Source organism: Leucopleurus acutus, assembly GCF_964270905.1.
Source record: "Leucopleurus acutus genome assembly, chromosome: 12".
NCBI lineage: Eukaryota > Metazoa > Chordata > Mammalia > Artiodactyla > Delphinidae > Leucopleurus > Leucopleurus acutus.
The window spans coordinates 61,700,096-61,722,124 of NC_139154.1; the positions used below are offsets into that span (position 1 = coordinate 61,700,096).

The window sequence follows — 22,029 nt, forward strand, 5'->3', positions numbered from 1 at the left end:
TTGACATAGATGTATTACTATTGACTAAGCTCCAAACTTTATTCAGATAGTACCATTCTTTTTCTGATGTCCTTTTTTTGTTTCACGATTTACTCTGACATTTCATTTAGGTATCATGTCTCCATAGTTTCCTCTGGTGTGTATCCCAGTCTTTCCTTGTTTTTCATGACCTTGACAGTTTTGAAGAATAATATATATATATTATATATATTTTTAATAATAACTTTATTGAGATATTGTGATGGTTAATTTCATGTGTCAACTTGACTGGGGCTATGTGAGGCCCAGATATCTGGTTAAGCATTCTGGGTGTGTCCGTGAGGGTGTTTCCGGAAGAGATTATTAGAATCAGTAGACTGAGTAAAGCAGATTGCAACCCCCCCCCCCACCCCGTGTGGGGGGAAACCTCTTCTAATCTGGTGAAGATCTGAAAAGAGCAAAAAGGTAGAGGAAGGGAGACTTCTCTCTCTGTGTGACTGAGTAAGCTGTGACCTCGGTCTCCTGCCCTCAGACTGGGATTTACAGCATCAGCACTCCTGGTTCTCAGGCCTTTGGACTTGGACCAGAACTACACATTTTGTTTACCCATTCATCAGCTGATGGAAATTTGGGTTGTTTCCACTTCTTGGTTGTTATGAATAATGCTGCTGTGAACATCCGTGCACAGGTTTTTGTGTGGATGTATGTTTTCTTTTCTGGTATCACGCTTAGGAGTGGAATTGCCGGGTCAGAGGGCAACTCTGTTTAACACTTTGAGGAACGGCCAAACTGATTTCAGAAGTGACTGCACAGTTTTATATCCTCACCAGCAAAGTATTAGGGTTCCAGTTTCTCCACATCCACGTCAACACTAGTTATTGTCTGTGTTTTTCATTGTAGGCATCCTTGTGGTTTTCTGTGAAGTGTATCTCACTGTGGTTTTGAGTTTGCGTTTTCCTAATGGCTGAGAATGTTGAGCGTCTTCCCCCCGCCACACTGGCAAATAGTTTGTTTTTGCATATGTTAAAAATTGAAGTATAGTTGACATACAACATTATGTTAGTTTCAGGTGTACTAAATAGTTATTTGACATTTGCATACATTATGAAATGATCACAATAAGTCTAGTAATCATCTGTCCCCATACAAAGTTACAATTAGGTTCATTGCTTGAGGTTCAGGGTCAAACAATTGGGTTATCTGTATTCAGAAGTTGATAATAGTTCCTTTAGTTTGCTGTTAGCTTAAAATTTATCATGCTTTTTCCTGTGAGCCAAGATTTGTTCAGCATAAAGGAAGCCAACACTTTAAATCTCTTTTTAAACTACTTTTATCAACAACTCTTGGCGTGGTGGTACATGTGTTAATTACATATTCATATTTACTTCATAAAATAATTCTGACTGAACCTCTTACTTTGTTAGCTGTTAATATATGTACATGAAAATTTAAGTGTCACATTTTCATTTTTAATGGGGGAAAAGGTACAATATACTACATTAAAGAAAAATTAAGAACTAAAATTACCTATTATCCTTTCCTCTTTGCATAAAATCTGCATTTCCAAAAATAACTTATATTTTACATTGGTTGGGATATCTATCCTTCTATTGGTTTTGTAATCATGTTGTGCCTCTAAAACAGTATAATCAGTGTTTCCTTATCTCCTGATATAAATATGAAAATAATGGTTTAGTTATTAAATTCTTTTGTCATTTCAGACAGTATGGAGGCAACTTTATGCTATATTGGTTTTTTTTGTTTGTTTTTGGGGTTTTTTTTGCGGTACGCAGGCCTCTCACTGTTGTGGCCTCTCCCGTTGTGGAGCACAGGCTCCGGACGCGCAGGCTCAGTGGCCATGACTCATGGGCCCAGCCGCTCCGCGGCATGTGGGATCTTCCCGGACCCGGGGCACGAACCTGTGTCCCCTGCATCGGCAGGCGGACTCTCAACCACTGTGCCACCAAGGAAGCCCTATGCTATATTCTTTTAATGAATTTTCAGTGTCTGTTATCCTATAAAATTCAAGTGATATCTATTAGAATAACATTTACAGCATCTGCTCCTCTCCATTTAAAAAAAAACAAACCTGACTTTAGAGAACTTAAAAAAATATTTTTTCTAGGTGATTAAGTATTAAATGTTAGAAATACTGCTTTGTCAGCAGTTATTGAGGCAAGAGAAGTAAATGAAACTATTTTTGGAAATCCCGTTTGTTGCTTAAGCACTCTTGCATGTATGAGCATGTATTCACAGGTCATAAGAGGTTCTTCTATGGCAGCTGTAGATGCAGTAACAGCAACAGAGCAATTTCCCTGCTCGTAATTCTGTCCTTTGTAAGAGCTTGTCATGTAATTGTTGACTTTACATATGCATTGAAGTAATAATGTTAATTTTTCTGCTTCAGTAATATGCATGAATAAAATATATTAGAAAAGCAGAAAACCTTTATAGCTCCTGGTAATCAAATTAGAGATTTGACAGGATAATATGGAAATAACCACATGCTCACAGAGAAATCTTAGTTTTTTAAAAAATAAATTTATTTATTTATTTTTGGCTGCATTGGGTCTTCTTTGCTGCAAGCGGGCTTTCTCTAGTTGCGGTGAGCGGGAGCTACTCTTCGTTGTGGTGCAGGATCTTCTCATTGTGGTGGCTTCTCTTGTTGCGGAGCACGGACTCTAGGCGCGGGGCTCAGTAGTTGTGGCTCGCAGGCTCTAGAGCGCAGGCTCAGTAGTTGTGGTGCACGGGCTTAGCTGCTCTGCAGCCTGTGGGATCTTCCTGGACCAAGGCTCGAACCCATGTCCCCTGCATTGGCAGGTGGATTCTTAACCACGGCGCCACCAGGGAAGTCCCTGAGAGAAATCTTTTGAAGTAATAACAACCTAAGATGATTAACAGAGAAAGATGTTTTGATGAGAGGAAATCTTTTTTTAGATTTAAGGAATATGCAGTTGCAAAATGTTTAGTAAACTATAATTTTTTTTTTTTTAGTAAACTATAATTTTTTACTTATGTGTTAATATTTTACTTTTGCAAAAGTTTTGCTTTTGGTAATTTTTTCCTTTGAATTGTATTTCACTCTGATAATCTAACAACAAGCTTCCTATTTAATGTATATTTGATGCATTTGTTTTTGCAGGCTATTTCATGGGGAGCAAGTAGTGACTTTTGTTTAGAAAATCAAATGATATTATGACATTTAAAAAGTATCTTGTGAGCCCTGACCAATATCTGTAACTTGAATAGTCTATCAAAATTTTCCTGTCAAATTTGTAGCTATATTGAAGTTTTCAAGCTGGGAGGATAATTTTAAAAGTGGTAATAAATACAACTACCTGAATAACCCTGATTTTTCTCAGGTCTAGATAAGCCTTTTTTACCTCTTTTTAAAAATATTTATTTATTTATTCATACATACATACATACATCTTTATTGGAGTATACTTGCTTTACAGTGTTGTGTTAGTTTCTCCTTTATAACAAAGTGAATCAGTTATACATATACATATATCCCCATAGCTCCTCCCTCTTGCGTGTCCCTCCCACCCTCCCTATCCCACCCCTCTAGGTGGTCACAAAGCACCGAGCTGATCTCCCTGTGCTATGCAGCTGCTTCCCACTAGCTAGCTATTTTACATTTGGTAGTGTATATATGTCCATGCCACTCTCTCACTTCGTCCCAGCTTACCCTTCCGCCTCCCCGTGTCCTCAAGTCCATTCTCTACGTCTGCGTCTTTATTCCTGTCCTGCCCCTAGGTTCTTCAGAACTTTTTTTTGGTTTTTTTTAGATTTCATATATATGTGTTAGCATACGGTATTTGTTTTTCTCTCTCTGACTTACTTCACTCTGTATGACTCTCTAGGTCCATCCACCTCACTACAAATAACTCAATTTCGTTTCTTTTTATGGCTGAGTAATATTCCATTGTATATAGGTGCCACATCTTTATCCATTCATCTGTCGATGGACACTTAGGTTGCTTCCATGTCCTGTAAGCCTTTTTTAAAATAGACATTTCTTTTCCAAGCACACACCCAGCTATTATCAAAGGTGAATGCCGTGAGACTTCAAGGTCCATGAATCTTATTTGCCCCTTGCTCTACAGGAGTTTCTTGTATTTAAATTTTAACTAGTCTTTAGAACAGTTTCAATAAAGGTAAGTTACTTAATCCTGATGTGAATGTATATTATTTTAGGTTCTCATATGCAGTGGCTACTTTAAAAATTTGAAGGTTATTTCAGGCATTGGTTTGCATGGTGTTGTCTTTGAAAATCCCTTGTATAAAATTACCTCATATTAACTCTTTACAGATTCAGAAACTAGCTCTTGGTCTGAATATCGCATTGTACTCTTCTTTTTTTCCTTGAAAAATTAGGAAATACCTATAAAGTGTTTTATGTTACAAGGATTTACTGCCTAACATTGTTCCTTCCCCAGATTAGCCTCTCAATAAATGTCTACAAACACAGCCTTATTTTTTAGGTTACACAAAACCAAGATGGTAGAGAGTCCAAGTATATACATATATAGATTTTCCTAAAAGCCATCTAGTTTCTTAATACCTCCTTTACATTTTGAATATTCCTAACTTTATATATATCATCACTGTGAGGGTGAGGTGGCCTTTATTTATTCACTTTTCTCCTCTTTCAACAGGGGGAAATGCAGTGTTGCCCTTCTGAATGAGACAGAGTCTGTATTGTCATATCTTGATAAAGAGGTAATTCACAATTATACTTGTTTTTGGTTTTCCCTCTATTTCATAAGAAGCCCATACTTTTGTATTATTTCTTCTTCTAACAAATTATTGTACAATGATAGCAGTATTATAGTAAAAGTATAATGACTGGACTGCATTCAGTTAATTTTATTTTTCTGGTTAACTGAGATAAAAGTTGGCAAAAACTCCCATGTCTGTCTGTCTCTTTTGCTTGGTAATGAAAAGCTTGTAAAGTATAGCACGTGATTTAGTTGGTAGTGGAAGAACTATTTTTGGCTTTATGAAATAAATGACTTCAGTATACTTGGTCCTCCTCCCTTTTTTTTCTTTTTAAATAAATAGCGTTTCTTGTAGACTGTTTGCAGATGAGATTTTACCATTGGTGGTCTGCTTTCTTCCCTGGAATCCTAATAAACTTTGTCAACTAAAAATATTTTTTTCTGTAAACTTCAAGAAACATTTTAAACATTTTTAACAAGTTGAATTAGAGCAAGCACTTCATTGAAGGGAGGAAATTCTTGTAAGCAAGGCTATTCCACATTTTGTAGTTTTATGTGACTTTTATCATTTGTGTTGTGGGGAAAATATTTTACTATTGATAATGTTTCAGTATTTAAGCTTTATAATTACATAGTGTTTGTTTTCCCAAAATCTTGATTACACATAGGTTTTTTTTTTACAGAATTAAAGGGACATTTTTTCTTTTTTTTTGTTTGTTTGCGGTACGCGGGCCTCTCACTCTTGTGGCCTCTCCCAATGCGGAGCACAGGCTCCAGACGCGCAGGCTCAGCGGCCATGGCTCACGGGCCCAGCCGCTGCGCGGCACATGGGATCTTCCCAGACCGGGGCACGAACCCATGTCCCCTGCATCGGCAGGTGGACTCTCAACCACTGTGCCACCAGGGAAGCCCTACTCTGTAGTTTTATGGTTTCATTATTGTGACATTGGATTTATTGCTTTATAAAAAGTAGAAGGAATTATGTTTACCTAGGTATTTTCTGTCTTTTCTTTTTTTTCCAGGATACTTTTTTCTACTCATTGGTCTATGATCCCTCAGTGAAAACACTGTTAGCTGACAAAGGTGAAATCAGAGTGGGACCTAGATATCAAGCAGACATTCCAGAAATGCTCTTAGAAGGTATGTTTTCCTTTGGGTTGCAAATCCTATGAAAACAAATGTACCTTGAAACTCAAATATTTTCCTCATATGGAAGAAACAACTTACAGGCTAAAGTTTAAAAGTAACGGGCTCTTCCAACTTTAGAAATACAACAAACGGCAATGAAAAATAATTTAATCGATCAGTTATTCATTTTTTATTTCACACTCTCATGAGTTTTCTGCCTGTGTTTTTCTTTTAAATACAACTTTAAGAATGTAAGTGTTGTTGAACTTGTGTTTCAATGTGACACGCTCACGCCTTGAGATCCTGAGTGCCTTCATGTCATCTCTCTATGGTAGCCTTGCAATCTAGTGAACATTTACATTTTGGTGGGAATTTTGGCAGATCTGCGTAGTTTCTATACCAGAGAGATTCAGAGCTTTGCATTTTAAACACAGATCTTCCTAGCAAGACTTTTCTTTCTTCTGTCATAATTATATACTTAAAACCTTTATTTTCTGATTTCAAAAGTAAAACATTCTTACCATTAAAAAATAAAACACAAAGAAACGTGTAATATAGAAAATGAACACCACCCCCTTTCCTTCTTTCCAAACCCATATTTAATTACTAATATTGTTCAGGGTATTTTTTTTTTTTGGTACGGTCTCTGGCTCGTAACCCATTCAGGTGTGGTCTTTGTGGGATGGCAAGTTGCACGTTGCTCTGCAGTTGCTTCTTTCAGTTAATAGTGTATCTTTAGCATCTTTCCTGATGAGCAGAGTGGCTTTATTCTTTTCAGTGACCGTAGAGTTCTTAAGTCTGCATAGATGTTCCACAATTTATTTCCTTTACCAGTACCCTATTGACAGACTTTCAGGTGTTTACATTTTTTGATATTACAAATGATGCTTCTAGAAAAGCTTTACATATACTTACTCTGTATAAATATTTTTCAAGCATAGCTCCCTGGAAGACATTGAAAATGCTTCTTTGCCCTTCAAAAAAGCTGTTAATTTTCATATGAGTGAACCAAATGCTTCCACCAATAGATTATTAAAGAACCCCCCTTGCCCATTTTGTGATACTGTTGTCTTGGCTTTTCATTTTTTTTGTTGTTGCTGTTTTTTTTTCTTTTTCTTTAATTTTTAAAAGTTACTTATGCTTTCCGTTACTGCTCTTCTGTAAATTTCTTGTGTATTTTCTATTTGGTTATTTATATGTATTGGCAAGAGTATTTTGCATATTAAAGGTAAACAAATATAAAAGTATTTGCCCTTTGCCTGCCTCCTCACTTAAAAAATGTTAATGATTTTAAATTTGTTTTATTTATTTTTGTTATATAGAAATTGAGAATTTTTGTCATACAGAAGTTTAGAATTTATCCCTTAAGGTTTATATAATTAGCATTCTTTACCTTGCCTTACCTATAGAAGTATATGCAGAAAAGTTAAATCAACTCAGGATAGAGTTGTGTTGTCATTGTCAGTGGTGGGTAGGTGAGGTGGCTGTGAATAATAACAGGTTGCAGACTTCTGCATTTTCATGAATTCATTACAAGGAAAGGTCAGTCAGTAATGACTAAGCTTTGAGAACAGAATGCCACGTCTGCACTCATCTGTGTTTAGAAGTTTTTTTTGAAGAAATTGTAAGTAGTGACTCGGTTTATTATAGGCTGAGAGATTGCGTTTATTAGCATTCTGTTCTGTACAAACCATCTTTTCTTCCAGAAATAATTTTGGTTGTTTTATAGTCCTTAATGTTTGATCTTAGACTTTTATCACTACGAGTAAGTGTTCACTAAATATTTATTGTTTTATTTTTAAAAACACTTGATTTTTAAGTTTTACAAATAGTGCTGCATTGTATCCTTTATATAATGCATAATTTTGTACTCTGGATATAACTGGAAAATATGTTCCCAGAAATGAAATTGCTAAGTCATAAGGCATGTGTTTCTGAAATTTTATACAAAATGGTAATTGTCTTCCAAGTAATTATTTACAGGTATTATTTTTCCTTGTTTTAATTAAGGTATAATTTATATGTAGTACATTTCACCCTCTTTTGTGACAGTTCTTGGAGTTTGGGGCAGATGTATACACTCTTAGTGAGATAGTTCAGCAAGTCCATCTATGCACAGGCCAAAAGCCAGGAGTGACCCTGGTGCTCATGTGTGCTTGTCGCCTGACCCAAGTTCTACATCCCCTAAGCAGCCCTTTGTTACTCCTCCCTGAACTTTGATCTCTCCCCTTGTCAAACTCTGCAGACTGTGTCGTTCATGTAATCTTGTGTGCTATTTTTATTATTTGACTTTTAAAATTTTGGACTGCCTGAGCTGTTGATTGTGTGGTCCTCTCTCTCTTTTTCATAAGAAAAAAATTTATATATATATATATATATATATATATATATATAAAATTGAAGTATAGTTGATTTACAATGTTGTGCTTTTTAATTTTTTTGATTTTTAAATTTATATATATATTTTATTGAAGTATTTTAATTTATTTTTTAATTTTAATTTATTTATTTTTATTTTGGGTGCGCCGTGGCTTGCACGATCTCAGTTCCCTGACCAGGGATTGAACCTGGGCCATGGCAGTGAAAGCTCCAAATCCTAACCACTAGACCACCGGGGAACTCCCTAATTTATTTTTTTTGTGTTTGGTTCTTTCTTGAGCACTGACATAAGCCTAGGTGTATAGAAAGCCTAGAAAATTTTGTGTATTGCTCATGTAAAGATAAATGCTGAACCAAGTAATAAAGTTGGGATATTTCAAGTAATGGGGGGGCATAAAAATCAGATCATGGAATCTCATGAGTTCCCACTTATCTGCAAAACTTTTACGTATGATATTGCCCCTGAAAAGCATAAAGCTGGTTAGAGTTAGTAATTTGGAAAGCATATCTACCTAGCTTAGAATTTAAAAAATTATTTTAGGAAACGAAATCATATATAAAATGCAATAATTTATTCTACAGTACTTCTCAATAAGGATTTGAATTCTTGAGGGTAAGAACCTTGAGGTTCTTCTTCCAGGTAAAAGGAAAGATTCTTAACAGCTTGTGGCATTTGGGCAGTTACACCAGTTGTGACTAAATATTCATTAATAAAATAGATCTTATAATTCATTAACAAGTATTAATTGCCTTTAACATTGCGTTTCTCTTAGTAGTCTTCCGGGTGGGTGGTTTACAAACATTATTTAGGCAATAAAACCCTTTCTTATTACGCAGTATGACCTTAAATAAGAAAGTCAGGTTGTTGTGGGTGAAGTGGAAGAGAAGGCCCTGTTGAGTCTCTTGAGGTACCTTACTGAACCTTAGGATTCAGAGAATCAACTTGAAGGCCACTGTGCCGATTAGAATCCTGTCTCTTCGTTGCACAGTCAAAACCCCCAGTCCTTGCAGTTAGAAGCGCTTATGATGAAGTCCCTTTGTAACATAGTATAACGAAGGGGCTCTACTGTTTTCCCTTTGCCTTTTCCCATTTTTTAAATCTTAAAATTTATTTTATTGCAAACAGTATGAATTGTGGTAGAAAAATGTAATTATATTGGAAACAAAAAGTAGTAGTCCCTCAGATCATCCCTTCGAACCCACTATTAACCACTGTTATTAATTTAACATGTTCTCCCAGACTGTTTGTTATATAAATATGTATAGAGATCCACGAAATTATGTTCTGTAGTATTCCATTGTGTGATAGATCCAAGCTTATTTTATCTATTTATGTGTTTAATGGTCGGGTAAGTTTTCCCTCAGTTGTTCTTTAAAATTTCTTGGTTGTGGCAGGGTTCTCATGTCGATGAGATTTTTTTTTCTTACTGTCAGAGTTTATCATCAATTTGTCAATGTCTTCCTTTCCAGATTTCATTAGGATTCTGATTGAAATTGTATTAATACTAAGATTACTTTGGGAGGTGATTGATTATTTTATAATATTGGGTCTGCTTCTGAGGTTTCTGTTCTATTCCCCTGGTCTGTCTGTCTGTTCATGCTCTAGTAACCCATGTTTTAATTATAGAGGCTTTGTAGTATGTGTTAATATCTGGTGAGGCTAGTTCCCCTCTTATTTTTCCAAGCTTGACTAACACCAGAAAAAAAAACTTCCTTCCTGTTTTTATTGGGGATGCAGTTAATTTTTAAGTTAGATAGACATATTGATGATTTTGAAACATCCTATCCAGACACAAGGGATTCTTTCTCTTTGTTCAAGGCTACTTTTGGGTCTTGTGGAAGTTTTTTGTTTGTTTGTTTTGTTTTAATACAGATTTTATATATTTCTTGTTAAGTTTATTTTATTTAATTATATTTTTTCTGGCTGCTTTGGGTCTTAGTTGCTGTGTGCAGGCTTTCTTTTTCCTTTAGTTGCGACGAGCAAGGACTACTCTTTGTTGTGCGTGGGCTTCTCATTGTGGTGGCTTCTCGTTGCAGAGCACAGGCTCTAGGTGCACGGGCTTCAGTAGTTGCAGCACGTGGGCTCAGTAGTTGTGGCACGCGGGCTCTAGAACGCAGGCTCAGTAGTTGTGCTACATCGGCTTAGTTGCTCCGCAGCATATGGGATCCTCCCAGGATCGTACCCGTGTCCCCTGCACTGGCGGGCGGATTCTTAACCACTGCACCACCAGGGAAGTCCCAAGTTTATAACTTGTTAGCTTTATTTATACGTGTTCATCTTTAGCAATGAAAAACATTGTGTTTTTCAACATAAATGAAAGTCACTTTGGGCTCTTATTTCAACTTAAAGCATTTAGCGTATCCAAAATGTTTTTTTCACTTGTAATCAGGAAACCAACTAGATGCAAGATTTAAAGAACCCCTTCTTCTAATTAGTATATTTTCTGGGAAGAAGGAGTAGGGTGGCAGATAGGTACTCCAGCAGTTAAACCACACTTGAAAAACACAGACACTGCCATCATAGAAACTTTCATACACAGCCAGTACCTGTTTGCAGGGGAATTAAATCATAGAAAACATCATATTCAAGAACAGATATTTAGGACTTGATGCAGTCTGTGCTTACTGACCCTTTTGATACTCTTGAGTGGGTACGTTTAGACCAGTACCCACTCCAATTTGCATTGGCATGGGATGTAGAACTTGAATTAATATCCTGAGTAGGTGGAAGCATCAGCTCCATGCCAGAATATATTACAGGCTTGCTTTCTTTGTGAATGTGTCCTGATGAATTTAAGACATTGTTGTGGCATTTGTCTTGCTGGTGAATATTTCTTTTTTGTGGCTTTAGAATTTTAAAATTCATTTATGGCTACCCACCATCTAGCAAACCCTTGAGATCTGGAAAGATCAGTATGTAGCTTGCAAGCGAAGGTGAAGGTTTGTTTTTTAGATTTTAAATCTTTATTGAGTTTGAATAACTACTTAGAGAATTTTCCATGGAAAAAAGATGTCATATGTAGTAAGTTTTGAATTATTATTTAGCTGTATTGTAAAATTGGAATTTTAAGAAATTATATACATATTAAACTTTGTAACTGTTAAAAGTATTATAACATTAAATTATTAAACAAGGGGGCTTCCCTGGTGGCGCAGTGGTTGAGAGTCCGCCTGCCGATGCAGGGGACACGGGTTCGTGCCCCGGTCCGGGAGGATCCCACGTGCCGTGGAGCGGCTGGGCCCGTGAGCCATGGCCGCTGGGCCTGCGCGTCCGGAGCCTGTGCTCCACAACGGGAGAGGCCACAGCAGTGAGAGGCCCGCGTACCGCAAAAAAAAAAAAAAAAAAAAAATTATTAAACAAAAATGACTTTGGATTCACAGTTTTGGGTAAAATCTGGCTGTACTATGTTTTAGCTGAGTTACCTTGGGAAAATTATTTAACCTCTCCAAGTTCCCATTTCTTCCTCTTTAAAAAGTGAGTAATAATGTATGTGCATACATCATAGTGTTGTGATGATCAAATGAAGTAATTCTTGTAAAGCATTTTTTATTTTTTAAAATTTATTTTATTTTTATTTATTTATTTTTGGCTATGTTGGGTCTTCGTTGCTACATGCGGGCTGTCTCTAGTTGCGGCGAGCGGGGCCTACTCTTCATTGCAGTGCGCATGCTTCTCATTGCGGTGGCTTCTCTTGTTGTGGAGCACAGGCTCTAGGCACGCGGCAGGCTTCAGTAGTTATGGCACGCAGGCTCAGTAGTTGTGGCTCGCGGGCTCTAGAGTGGAGGCTCAGTAGTTGTGGTGCACGGGCTTAGTTGCTTCGTGCCATGTGGGGGTCTTCCCAGACCAGGGATCAAACCCGTGTCCCCTGCATTGGTAGGGGGATTCTTAACCACTGTGCCACCAGGGAAGCCCTTGTAAAGCATTTAGCACAGCACCTGCTGCTCAGTGTTCGCTATTACAGTTGCTTCTCCCGGGCCACCAACTGTCTACTGCTCCTAATTAAGTAACTCCTGTCTGTATTTGGGAATTTAGGGTGTGTCTCTCTTTTAAAGTTAAAGAATTAAATTAGAATAGTCTCTTATGCTAAAATACATGCCTTTTAAACTTGAATTAGCTCATATACAGTCAATAGAAAAATGTCAGTATAGTGTGGAAATTGTCAGTTCATCTGAGGCTTTTCTAAGCAGTTATTCTCACAGATGAAGAGCGTTTAAGAAAAAAAACAGTATATGGCGCATCTTAGAGTGACAGATAAAGGAATGAAAAATATCTTCCCCAGTGTTTATAAAAGCCTATACCCTAGATTTTATTTTTTATTTTGTTGAAACTACACAATGACCTACATACATCTCGGTGGAGGAAGCATAAGTCCAGGGTTTTAGAAGATAAAGGATTGACTGACCTTTGTGCTTGGTGCAAATGTCAGTGGAGATTTAACTGTGTTGGTATTTTTGTTATGATTGTTACTTTTTTTTTTTTAAGTGCTCTGGTTCTTAGGTTTTAAAATTTTTGTCCTGTTTTTCCGTAGACACTATTATTTTCAAGTGTGTAATTTTGCAGAATGTGTTTTCTGCAATGTGGTAGATGTTAATTAACTTAAAAACACCAGACCATAACAAGTAAGTGTAAGCAGATATCGGCTGCAACCATGTGAGCGCAGTAGTTCGTAACCCAGGACAGTTTTGTCTTCCATGGGACATTAGACAATGTCTGTAGACATTTTTGGTTGCCACACCTGGTGGGAGGGGGAGATGCTACTGGCTTCTAGTGGGTGGAGATCAGGACTGCTGCTGAGCATAGTACAATGCACAGGACAGCCCCCATGACAAGGAGTTGTTGGCCCAAAGTGTCAACAGTGCACACTGTGTACAGAGGAACCCTACTGTAAAGGGTTTTGGGGACATAGTAAGCACTAAATAAATGTTAGTTAATATTTACATAGTTATAGTAATATTTAAAATTTCAAATATGAATTATATTACCTGGTCTATTTCTGTGGTTTTGATTCTGTTTATTTTTGTGCCAGTACCACATTGTTTGATTACTGTTGCTATATATTATAATCCCACCCAGTTTGGAGGATCCTCTTATATTACTCTTTTAATAATGGTAATATTCTTTGATTTGTAGAGATTAATATTTGAATTATTTTGTGGGCTTTCAGAACTAAATTTTGTTCAATTTAACTTCAAGTACTTGTACAAAAATGACAGCCTTAAGATTTTAAAATCTTCTTTATTTAAGTCATGTTATGTTCTCTGAAAGTTTTGTAATTTCTTTATATAAACATACTTCCAATTTTGTTTCTTAGTATTTTATATTTTTGTTGCCATAATATATGTGATTTTTTTTTTTACATTTTTGTTTTCATTCTCTTTGGAATGCCATTGGGTTTTATATATTCATTTTTTATTGTGCCTTTCTTGTAATTTATTTTTAAAATCTATTTTTATTGAGATATAATTGCCGTATAACACTGTGTATGTTTAATTTGTTGATTTGATTACATTTAGGTATTGCAGGTTGGTTACCATCATAGCATTAGCTATCTATCGTGTCATAATTATCACTTCTTTATTGTGGTGGGAACAAAGATCTAGTCTCTTATCAACTTTGAAGTTTATAATAACAGTATTGTCTGTAATCACTGTGCCGTGCATTAGATCTCCAGAACTTACCTACCTAGCGGTTGGAGCAACCCTTAAACAACCTCTCCCCATCCCCCTCTACCCCACCCCCTTTCCAGCCCCTGGTAACCACCATTCTGCTCTGTTTTAATGAGTTTGGCTTTTTAAGATTCCACATAAAGTGATATCATACAGTATTTGTTTCTAGTAACCTATTATCCTTTGATGCATCACTTAAAACATTGCCCAGAACTTTCAGAACATTAATAAAAATGGTGATAAATGGCAGCCTTCTGTGTTTCTGAATTAAATATAATATACTCTGATGGTTGTTACAGAGAAAATGAATTATATTTAGAACAAAGAATATTTCTAGTTGTCCAGCAAAGGGTCTATAGGATGACAGATCCATCCAGCCCTAGTTCTTCAATCTTTGAACAATGGTCTCTGCTCTTTGAGGGTATACTGAAGAAGTACTTTGCCATTATTTTCTAGAAATCTTAAAGTATAGCTGAAGGGTTAGGGCTAACACATATAAAATCATTGTTGAATCTACATTTCTTCAAAATTATGAAGAGGAACATATGAAGCAAAAAATCGGATGCTATATATAATCGTGTAAGTAGTTGGTAAATACATTTGGTAGGAATTCACAGAGAGAGAGCTTCATGGGCTGGTGTGGGACTAGAGCAGATTGTAATTGCCCAGATTATCATAAATGGAGGAGGAAAGTGAGATTATTGCAGTGACTGGAATGAACGTGACCAGAGCCTAGAATTCTTCTTGGTTCAGTCTCTGGCTCATACATTTCCCAAGACCATTCTACAGAGTGCTGACAGCTTAGTTGAGGCTTTCATTATACAGATTCCAGAGCTTCTTAAAAGTTTTTCCCTTGTGAAAAAGTGATTAAATTGATATAAATGTAATTATATGATATGATGAATCCAAAATGGGGAATTCCCTAGAGTGACTGTTTGAATAGAACATTCTGTATTCTTTTTATGTTCTTGTTATTTTTGTTCTCATCCCATGGTATTGTATGTTTTAGTTGTTAGTAGAAATGCATTCAGGAGTGTTTTATTATTGTTTATAGCAAATTTATTTAGCATTCTTATACTGAATTATCTTTCCTCTGTATGCTGCAGAATGTATGGATAGGATTGAAGTTTATCAATTTAACTGACTTAAATTTGAAAAGTAAATATCAGTTTTACCCTTACATCCTAGAATATATAATAGAAGGGGCTTAATACTGAATAGCATCATCATTTCATCTTGTATTATTTAAAAATGCGGATAATTATTATTATATTTCTTTTCTATTTTACTATTTATCCTACTTAACATGTATTTCTTGGAGATACTGGGGAGTATCATTTTCCTTTCAAAAGTTTCATGCAGTTTACAAACGTTTGGGTTTGTAAATGGTTTTTAAAAATGAACCAATTGAATCTTTTTTTTTAACATCTTTATTGGAGTATAATTGCTTTACAATGGTGTGTTAGTTTCTGCTGTATAACAAAGTGAATCAGCTATACCTATACATATATCCCCATATCTCCTCCTTCTTGCGTCTCCCTCCCACCCTCCCTATCCCACCCCTCTAGGTGGTCACATGCATTGTAAGCAAAAACAATGAAAAATGAAATCCTTTTAAACACTTGATATGTCTTTGGACTAGTACTCACTCTGGGCTGCTTGTGCTTCTTTATGTTGGGGGTGGCAATTGACTTTTTCATTACCTACCTGTCTTTGAACAAGGAGCAGGATGGGCAGGCCCCCTACCTGACGGCAGTGGCTGACTTAGGAGACTGCAGTTGGGCTGGCCGGTTCTGCCCTCCCGCTTTCTCCTTTTGAGCCTCAATACCTGCTAGCTCCCATTCTAGGAGGGAACACATTAATAAGCCTATAGCCTGGATTCATCAGTCACCAAGGGATGTTCAGCCTCCTAGTATGTCAGTCAGTGCAAGACTCTCTGCCTGATATTACAGATGCAGTGATCAAAACCAAAACATAGCCCAAACCAATTCGTAGCCTGATAGGAAATTCATAGCTGTAAATTGGAATCCAATCAACTCCCAAGTCTGTTTTCCATTACCATCTTTTATCCTAACATTGAGTCTTGCCTGATGGTTATATCTCCTCTTGAGACATTCCTAAAACAAAGCATCCTGTATTATCCTCAGTCTTTTCCTCAACCTCTTGATTGTTTCCTTCTTTCTGTTAATGGCAACACTATCCATGTAGTTCTCAAGACTGGAAACCTACCCATTATACCAGTCTGTCACTGTCATTTCTAAATATTCTCTCTTAGCTCTTTATTGTCACTGTCAATACCATGTCTCCCTGTCTGTATCATGTATCTCTGTAGAGAAAATTATTCCATTGCTAAGTGTTGGATGTGAAATTTGTTTCTGGTTTTGTCACTCTACTGCTAAAAAGGCAAGGGCTTATTACCTCCAAATAAAAATCTATTCAGAAAATCTGTGCAGAATCTTCAGTAATATTTTCATAACCCACTTCTTTTAGCTATCTATTCTCATTCCCCTTGATGTACTCCTGACAAAATTAGCTACTTTTCTACCACATCTTAAAGCCCCATGACTTTGTTCACATTCTCATTTCTTTTTTTTTAAATTTTAATCAATTCTTTTATTATTTACAACAGTCTTTTGATAATTTCTGCCAAATTTGTTCTGATATATTCTTTTTTTTAACATCTTTATTGCAGTATAATTGCTTTACAATGGTGTGTTAGTTTCTGCTTTATAACAAAGTGAATCAGTTATACATATAAATATGTCCCCATATCTCTTCCCTCTTGCGTCTCCCTCCCTCCCACCCTCCTTATCCCACCCCTCTAGGTGGTCACAAAAAAATATGGAACGCTTCACGAATTTGCGTGTTGTCATCCTTGCGCAGGGGCCATGCTAATCTTCTCGGTATCATTCCAACTTTAGTATATGTGCTGCCAAAGCGAGCACCATTCTCATTTCTTACTTTAAGTTCTCTCCCCCCTGCCAGTGCATTCATACCCTTCAGTTCTTAGCAGGAATGCCACCTCGTGCATGACATCCTTCCCTAACTAGCCTGAAATGATTTCTCTAATCTTCAGGATCTTATGGTCATATCTATACGTCTCTGTGACATCTGTTTCTTTTCATGTGTATCATAGTTATTTATGAGTAAGTTTTATCATAACTTGAGCATCATTCTTTTCTGTCTCTGTATCCCTTAGTGAGGCTTGGGGCCTCACGCATACAAATACACAGGAAAGACACGTTAATGACTAAGTGAAGACATCATATGGTCGGTTTGGCTGTGTTATCATCAGCGTTCACTTTACAGAGTGTTCTACATCTGCTGTCTGATAGAATGTATGCAAACCATGTACATTTACCTTATACTTTTAATGCTTTGGTGACCTCAGTCATCAATCATATGTGACAATGTATGTGCCTTGTGAGTAACAAGACTCCATTTTCTTTGTTCTTGGACAGGAGAATCAGATGAGAGGGAACAGTCAAAATTGGAAGTGAAAGTTTGGGACCCAAATAGCCCACTTACAGATCGACAGATTGACCAATTTTTAGTTGTAGCACGGTGAGTATGGCACTGTGGAGTCAAGAGATGTCTTTTCTTTTTATAAAAGAATTTATAGAAATTTTATGAATTTTCCTTTTTTTGTGTTCTATTTTTCATTGGTTGTATTTTTCTTTTTCTAACTGTGTAAGAAAGTCGAATGTATATCACACCTCTTCCTAAATAATATGGTTTATTATCATTAGTTTCTGTTTTAAAAATGAAAATAGATTTGTTAATTTTTACTGATTAAGAAAATAAATGCTCCTTGTAAAAATGTAAGCACTACAGAAAAGTATAAAGTAGAAACTCAACACCCGAAATCCCATATCTTTAATTAAAGCAGTGATCTCCTTTAAGCTAGTCAGGGATTATTCAGGTGTCAGTAATATTGTGCTCCTCTAATTGCACCCACGTGTGAGTAATGTCTGTTGGCTAGGTGTAAGTCTGTCCTTTGAGAGTTCTAAGCCTGGCTCCCTAGCTGCCTTGCCCACCCCCTCACCCCCCCCAACCCCTTTTCTTGAGAAAATGAGTGGACAGAAGTTTATTTTTATTTTTTGAATTATAAAAGTAAATGATGTTCATGGGGGAATTGCTGCAAAGCAGAAAGTAAGTGAGATTATCATAGCATTGTAATAGCAGAAAAATTGGAAAAAACCTAAAAGTACATCAGCAAGCAGTTGATGAATGAATTGAGGTATATTTAGTAATGGAGTATTACTTTACAATGAAAATGAATGAATTAGGGCTATATGTAGCAAAGAGATAAACCTCAAAAACAGTGTTGAGTAAGAATACATACAGTATGGTCACTGATAAAAAAATTTTACAATGTGCAAACAATTGTCTTATTTCATTAATGGGCATATGTATGCATATGCATATTATACATATATGTATGAGTTCTGGGAATGTGTATTGATAAAATTTATTTCCTTAAAAAAATGAACCAAGAGACTTCCTGGGTCCAGTGGTAAAGAATGCGCCTTCCCATGCAAGGGACGTGGGTTTGATCCTGCTCGGGGAACTGAGATCCCGCATGCCACGGGGCAGCTAAGCCCGAACGCCCCACAACTAATGAGCCCACGCGCCTCAACTAGAGAGCCTGCGTGCCGCAAACTACAGAGCCCGTGTGCTCTGGAGCCATGTGCCACAGCTAGAGAGAAGTCCGTGCACCGCAACAAATAGCCTGTGAGCCACAACAAAAGATCCCTTGTGCCGCAACTAAGATCTGATGCAGCCAAAAAAAAAAAGAAAAAAACAAATGTGGCAAAATATGATTCAATATTTTTATAGATTATACTCCATTTAAAGTTATTACAAAATAATGGCTATATTGCCCTGTGCTGTACAATATATACTTGTTGCTTCAAACATGGCAAAATATTAGAATGAGGTAGATTTGGACATGATTACAAGCATCTTCATTATATTCTCTAATTCTTTGTCGAATGTTTTTTATAATACAAAGGACAAAAGGGTCTTAGCCCATCCTTAGCACTGTTCATAGTGCCAGTCACCATGGAAGTCATACATCGTATCGGTGGGTAGGCATTTAGACTACAGAGCCCACACGCCTAGCCACTAACTGCTTAGATGAAGAGACTTGATATATATATACATTGTTGGGGAGGAGCCAGTCAGTGGAATAGAGGAGACTGAAGATTTGGGAGTGGAAATGAATCATTGGTGGAACTCCTGCCCTAGAGACTCCAGACAGGTTATCTGGATTTTGTATTATTTAGTAGATTTTGCAGTTTCAGATTTGATTTTCGTTGTTTTTTTCCTTTTCCTGATTACGACGGGCCATGTTTTCTTTTTTCTTGAAGCCAGCATGAGAGGCACCAATGAGAAGCACCTAGTATCTTTTTCAATTTTTTTTTTTTTTTAAATCTAAATACAAATTAAACCCAGTTAAGCACCACTGCACATCCCACCAGAATGGTTAAAATTTAAAAGACTGGGCTTCCCTGGTGGCACAGTGGTTACGAATCCGCCTGCCAGTGCAGGGGACACAGGTTCGAGCCCTGGTCTGGGAAGATCCCACATGCCTCTGAGCAACTAAGCCCCATGTGCCACAGCTGCTGAGCCTGTGCTCTAGAGCCTGTGAGCCACAGCTACTGAGCCCGCATGCCACAACTACTGAAGCCCATGCGCCTAGATCCCATGCTCTGCAACAAGAGAAGCGACTGTGGTGAGAAGCCCACGTGCAGCAACGAAGACCCAATGCAGCCAAAAATAAAATAAATAATAAAAATAAATACATTAAAAAAAAAAATTTAAAAGGCTGACAGTGCCAAGCACTGGTGAAGATGTAGGACAACCAGCACTCTCATATTCTGCTGGTTGTAGTGCAAGTTGGTACAGCTGCTTTAGAAAACTGTTTGCTGTCATCTAACACACATATCCCTTAAGTTTCACTCCTAAATATATATGCAGCAGAAATGCATACACCTGTGTGCCAAAAAGATACATATACAGATGGCAGTAATGGCACTATCCATAGTTGCCCCAGCTTGGAAACACATGTCCATCAACAGTAGGGTGGGGGTGGGGCATCGTGCAAAGTAATGCTCACAGCAAGGAAATGAACGAACGCAGCTCATTCACAGCAGGCAGCACGGGTGAATCCACAGACATAGTTTTGAATAAAAGAAACTGCATATGAAAAGTGTGCATAGCATGTGATTCTGTTTAAGTTTTCAATTGAGCAAAACTAATCTTTGATGTTAGAATCTGGGATGCTGGTTCCCTTCCACTAGGAAGTAGTGATTGGGAAGGAACCCGAAGAGTCTTCTGGGTGCTGTCATGATCTGTGTCTTGACCTGGATGCTGGTGGCATGGATGCATTGACTTTGTGGTAACTGAATAGCTGTACAATGTGTGCTTTTTGCATGTGTTTTTATATTTTAATTAAAACCTTAAAAAAAAATCTCTTCCTCAGCTAACATGTTTAAAACCCAGACAACAAGCGGGAAGCCTTACCTTCATTTCACGCTTTATTTCTTTTTAATTTATTTATTTATTTTATTTTATTTTTGGCTGCGTTGGGTCTTCGTTGCTGCACACGGACTTGCTCTAGTTGCGGCAAGTGGGGGCTACTGTTCGTTGCGGTGCGCGGGCTTCTCATCACGATGGCTCCTCTTGTTGCGGAGCACAGGCTCTAGGCACGCGGGCTTCAGTAGTTGTGGCATGTGGGCTCAGTAGCTGTGGCTCACGGGCTCTAGAGTGCAGCCTTGGTAGTTGTGGCTCATGGACTTAGTTGCTCCACGGCATGTGGGATCTTCCCAGACCAGGGCTCGAACCCATGTCCCCTGCATTGGCAGGTGGATTCTTAACCACTGCGCCACCAGCGGAGGCCACACTTTATTTCTTGAAGTTAGGGTTCTCTGTGTATGGGAAGGCCTTCTAAATCATTAAATGAAAATCAGTGTTGTGGTAATTGTTTTTTGGTTTTTTTTTTTGGAAATCTGTTATATATTGAGTCCTTGAAAGAAGAGATTGCTGCAGTTGATGATATCTCATTTCAAGGAAAAAATGTTATTGGGATTTCACCGTTTGGGCTAAAAAAGTGGTCAGAACTTGCTTTGCAATAATAGTGAAATTCTGCATCAAATTTATTTCTCATTTTTTAAGCACATTTGGAAACCAGCTTCTTTATTCCATGGCATTTCATTATAGATATTTCCCTTCTTTATGCCACACAAGCCTCTTTTTCTTAATTGTTTTAAAAAATATATTTATTTATTTATTTTGGCTGCAGTGGTGTTAGTTGTGGCATGCGGACTTCTTAGTTGCGGCATGTATGCAGGATCTAGTTCCCCGACCAGGGATTGAACCCAGGCCCCCTGCATTGGGAGCATGGAGTCTTACCCACTGGACTGCCAGGGAAGTCCCTCTTTTTCTTAATTTAATTGTAATGACACATATGTGTAGTGAATTGGCTTGTCAATTCTTAAATCGTAAAGAAAATACTTTTTGTCTGATATTTGATTCTTAAACATCAAAGAACTTGCTTGACTTTTACAACTGTTCATTTGCTACCCAAATGTGTTTTTTGTAAAGATAAAAAAACAACAGTGCCTTAATCTTTCCTCTTTGTTTGTGTGGTTTATCCAGTGCTGTCGGGACATTCGCCCGAGCCCTTGATTGCAGCAGTTCTGTACGGCAGCCTAGTTTGCATATGAGTGCAGCTGCAGCTTCTCGAGACATCACCCTGGTAAGATGCTTTTTGAAATTCGGGGGTTATTATTTCTTCTGCTACTTGTTTAATTTAAAAGCCAATATAGCAATGTTGTAGACGTGAGGACTTCCTGGCTCTAAGCTCTGCTGACCGTTAGGTTGATTCGGCTTGGCTGGTTGATTAACTGCAGTGTCTCACTCCTAAGTCACCCCTTGTGTTTGTGAGCTGGGACAAGTAAGAATGACTATCACAGAGTAGGTACAAAATGATAAAAAAATATTTTGGGGAAAACAATTCAATATTCTGATTCATCTGTTTTCACTTTGGTGCTTTTTTGGTATATTCCATCTACACCAAACTACATAAATAGTTGTAGCTCACACATAGTGCTCTACAATTTTTTTAAGTGAAAGTAGCCATCTCTTG

The 22,029-nt window shown here is 37.3% G+C and overlaps 1 protein-coding gene across 1 annotated transcript in view; it reads left to right on the plus strand.

Moving 5' to 3' along the window:
- The window catches only part of MTA3 (metastasis associated 1 family member 3), a 127,756-nt gene that overhangs the window by 58,267 nt on the left and 47,460 nt on the right, over positions 1–22,029 (plus strand). Inside the window, exons 4-7 of the mRNA XM_082851646.1 lie at positions 4,641–4,704; positions 5,726–5,843; positions 17,339–17,441; positions 21,540–21,639. Coding sequence (XP_082707772.1) covers positions 4,641–4,704; positions 5,726–5,843; positions 17,339–17,441; positions 21,540–21,639 — 385 coding nt within the window. The remainder of the gene's footprint in view (positions 1–4,640; positions 4,705–5,725; positions 5,844–17,338; positions 17,442–21,539; positions 21,640–22,029) is intronic.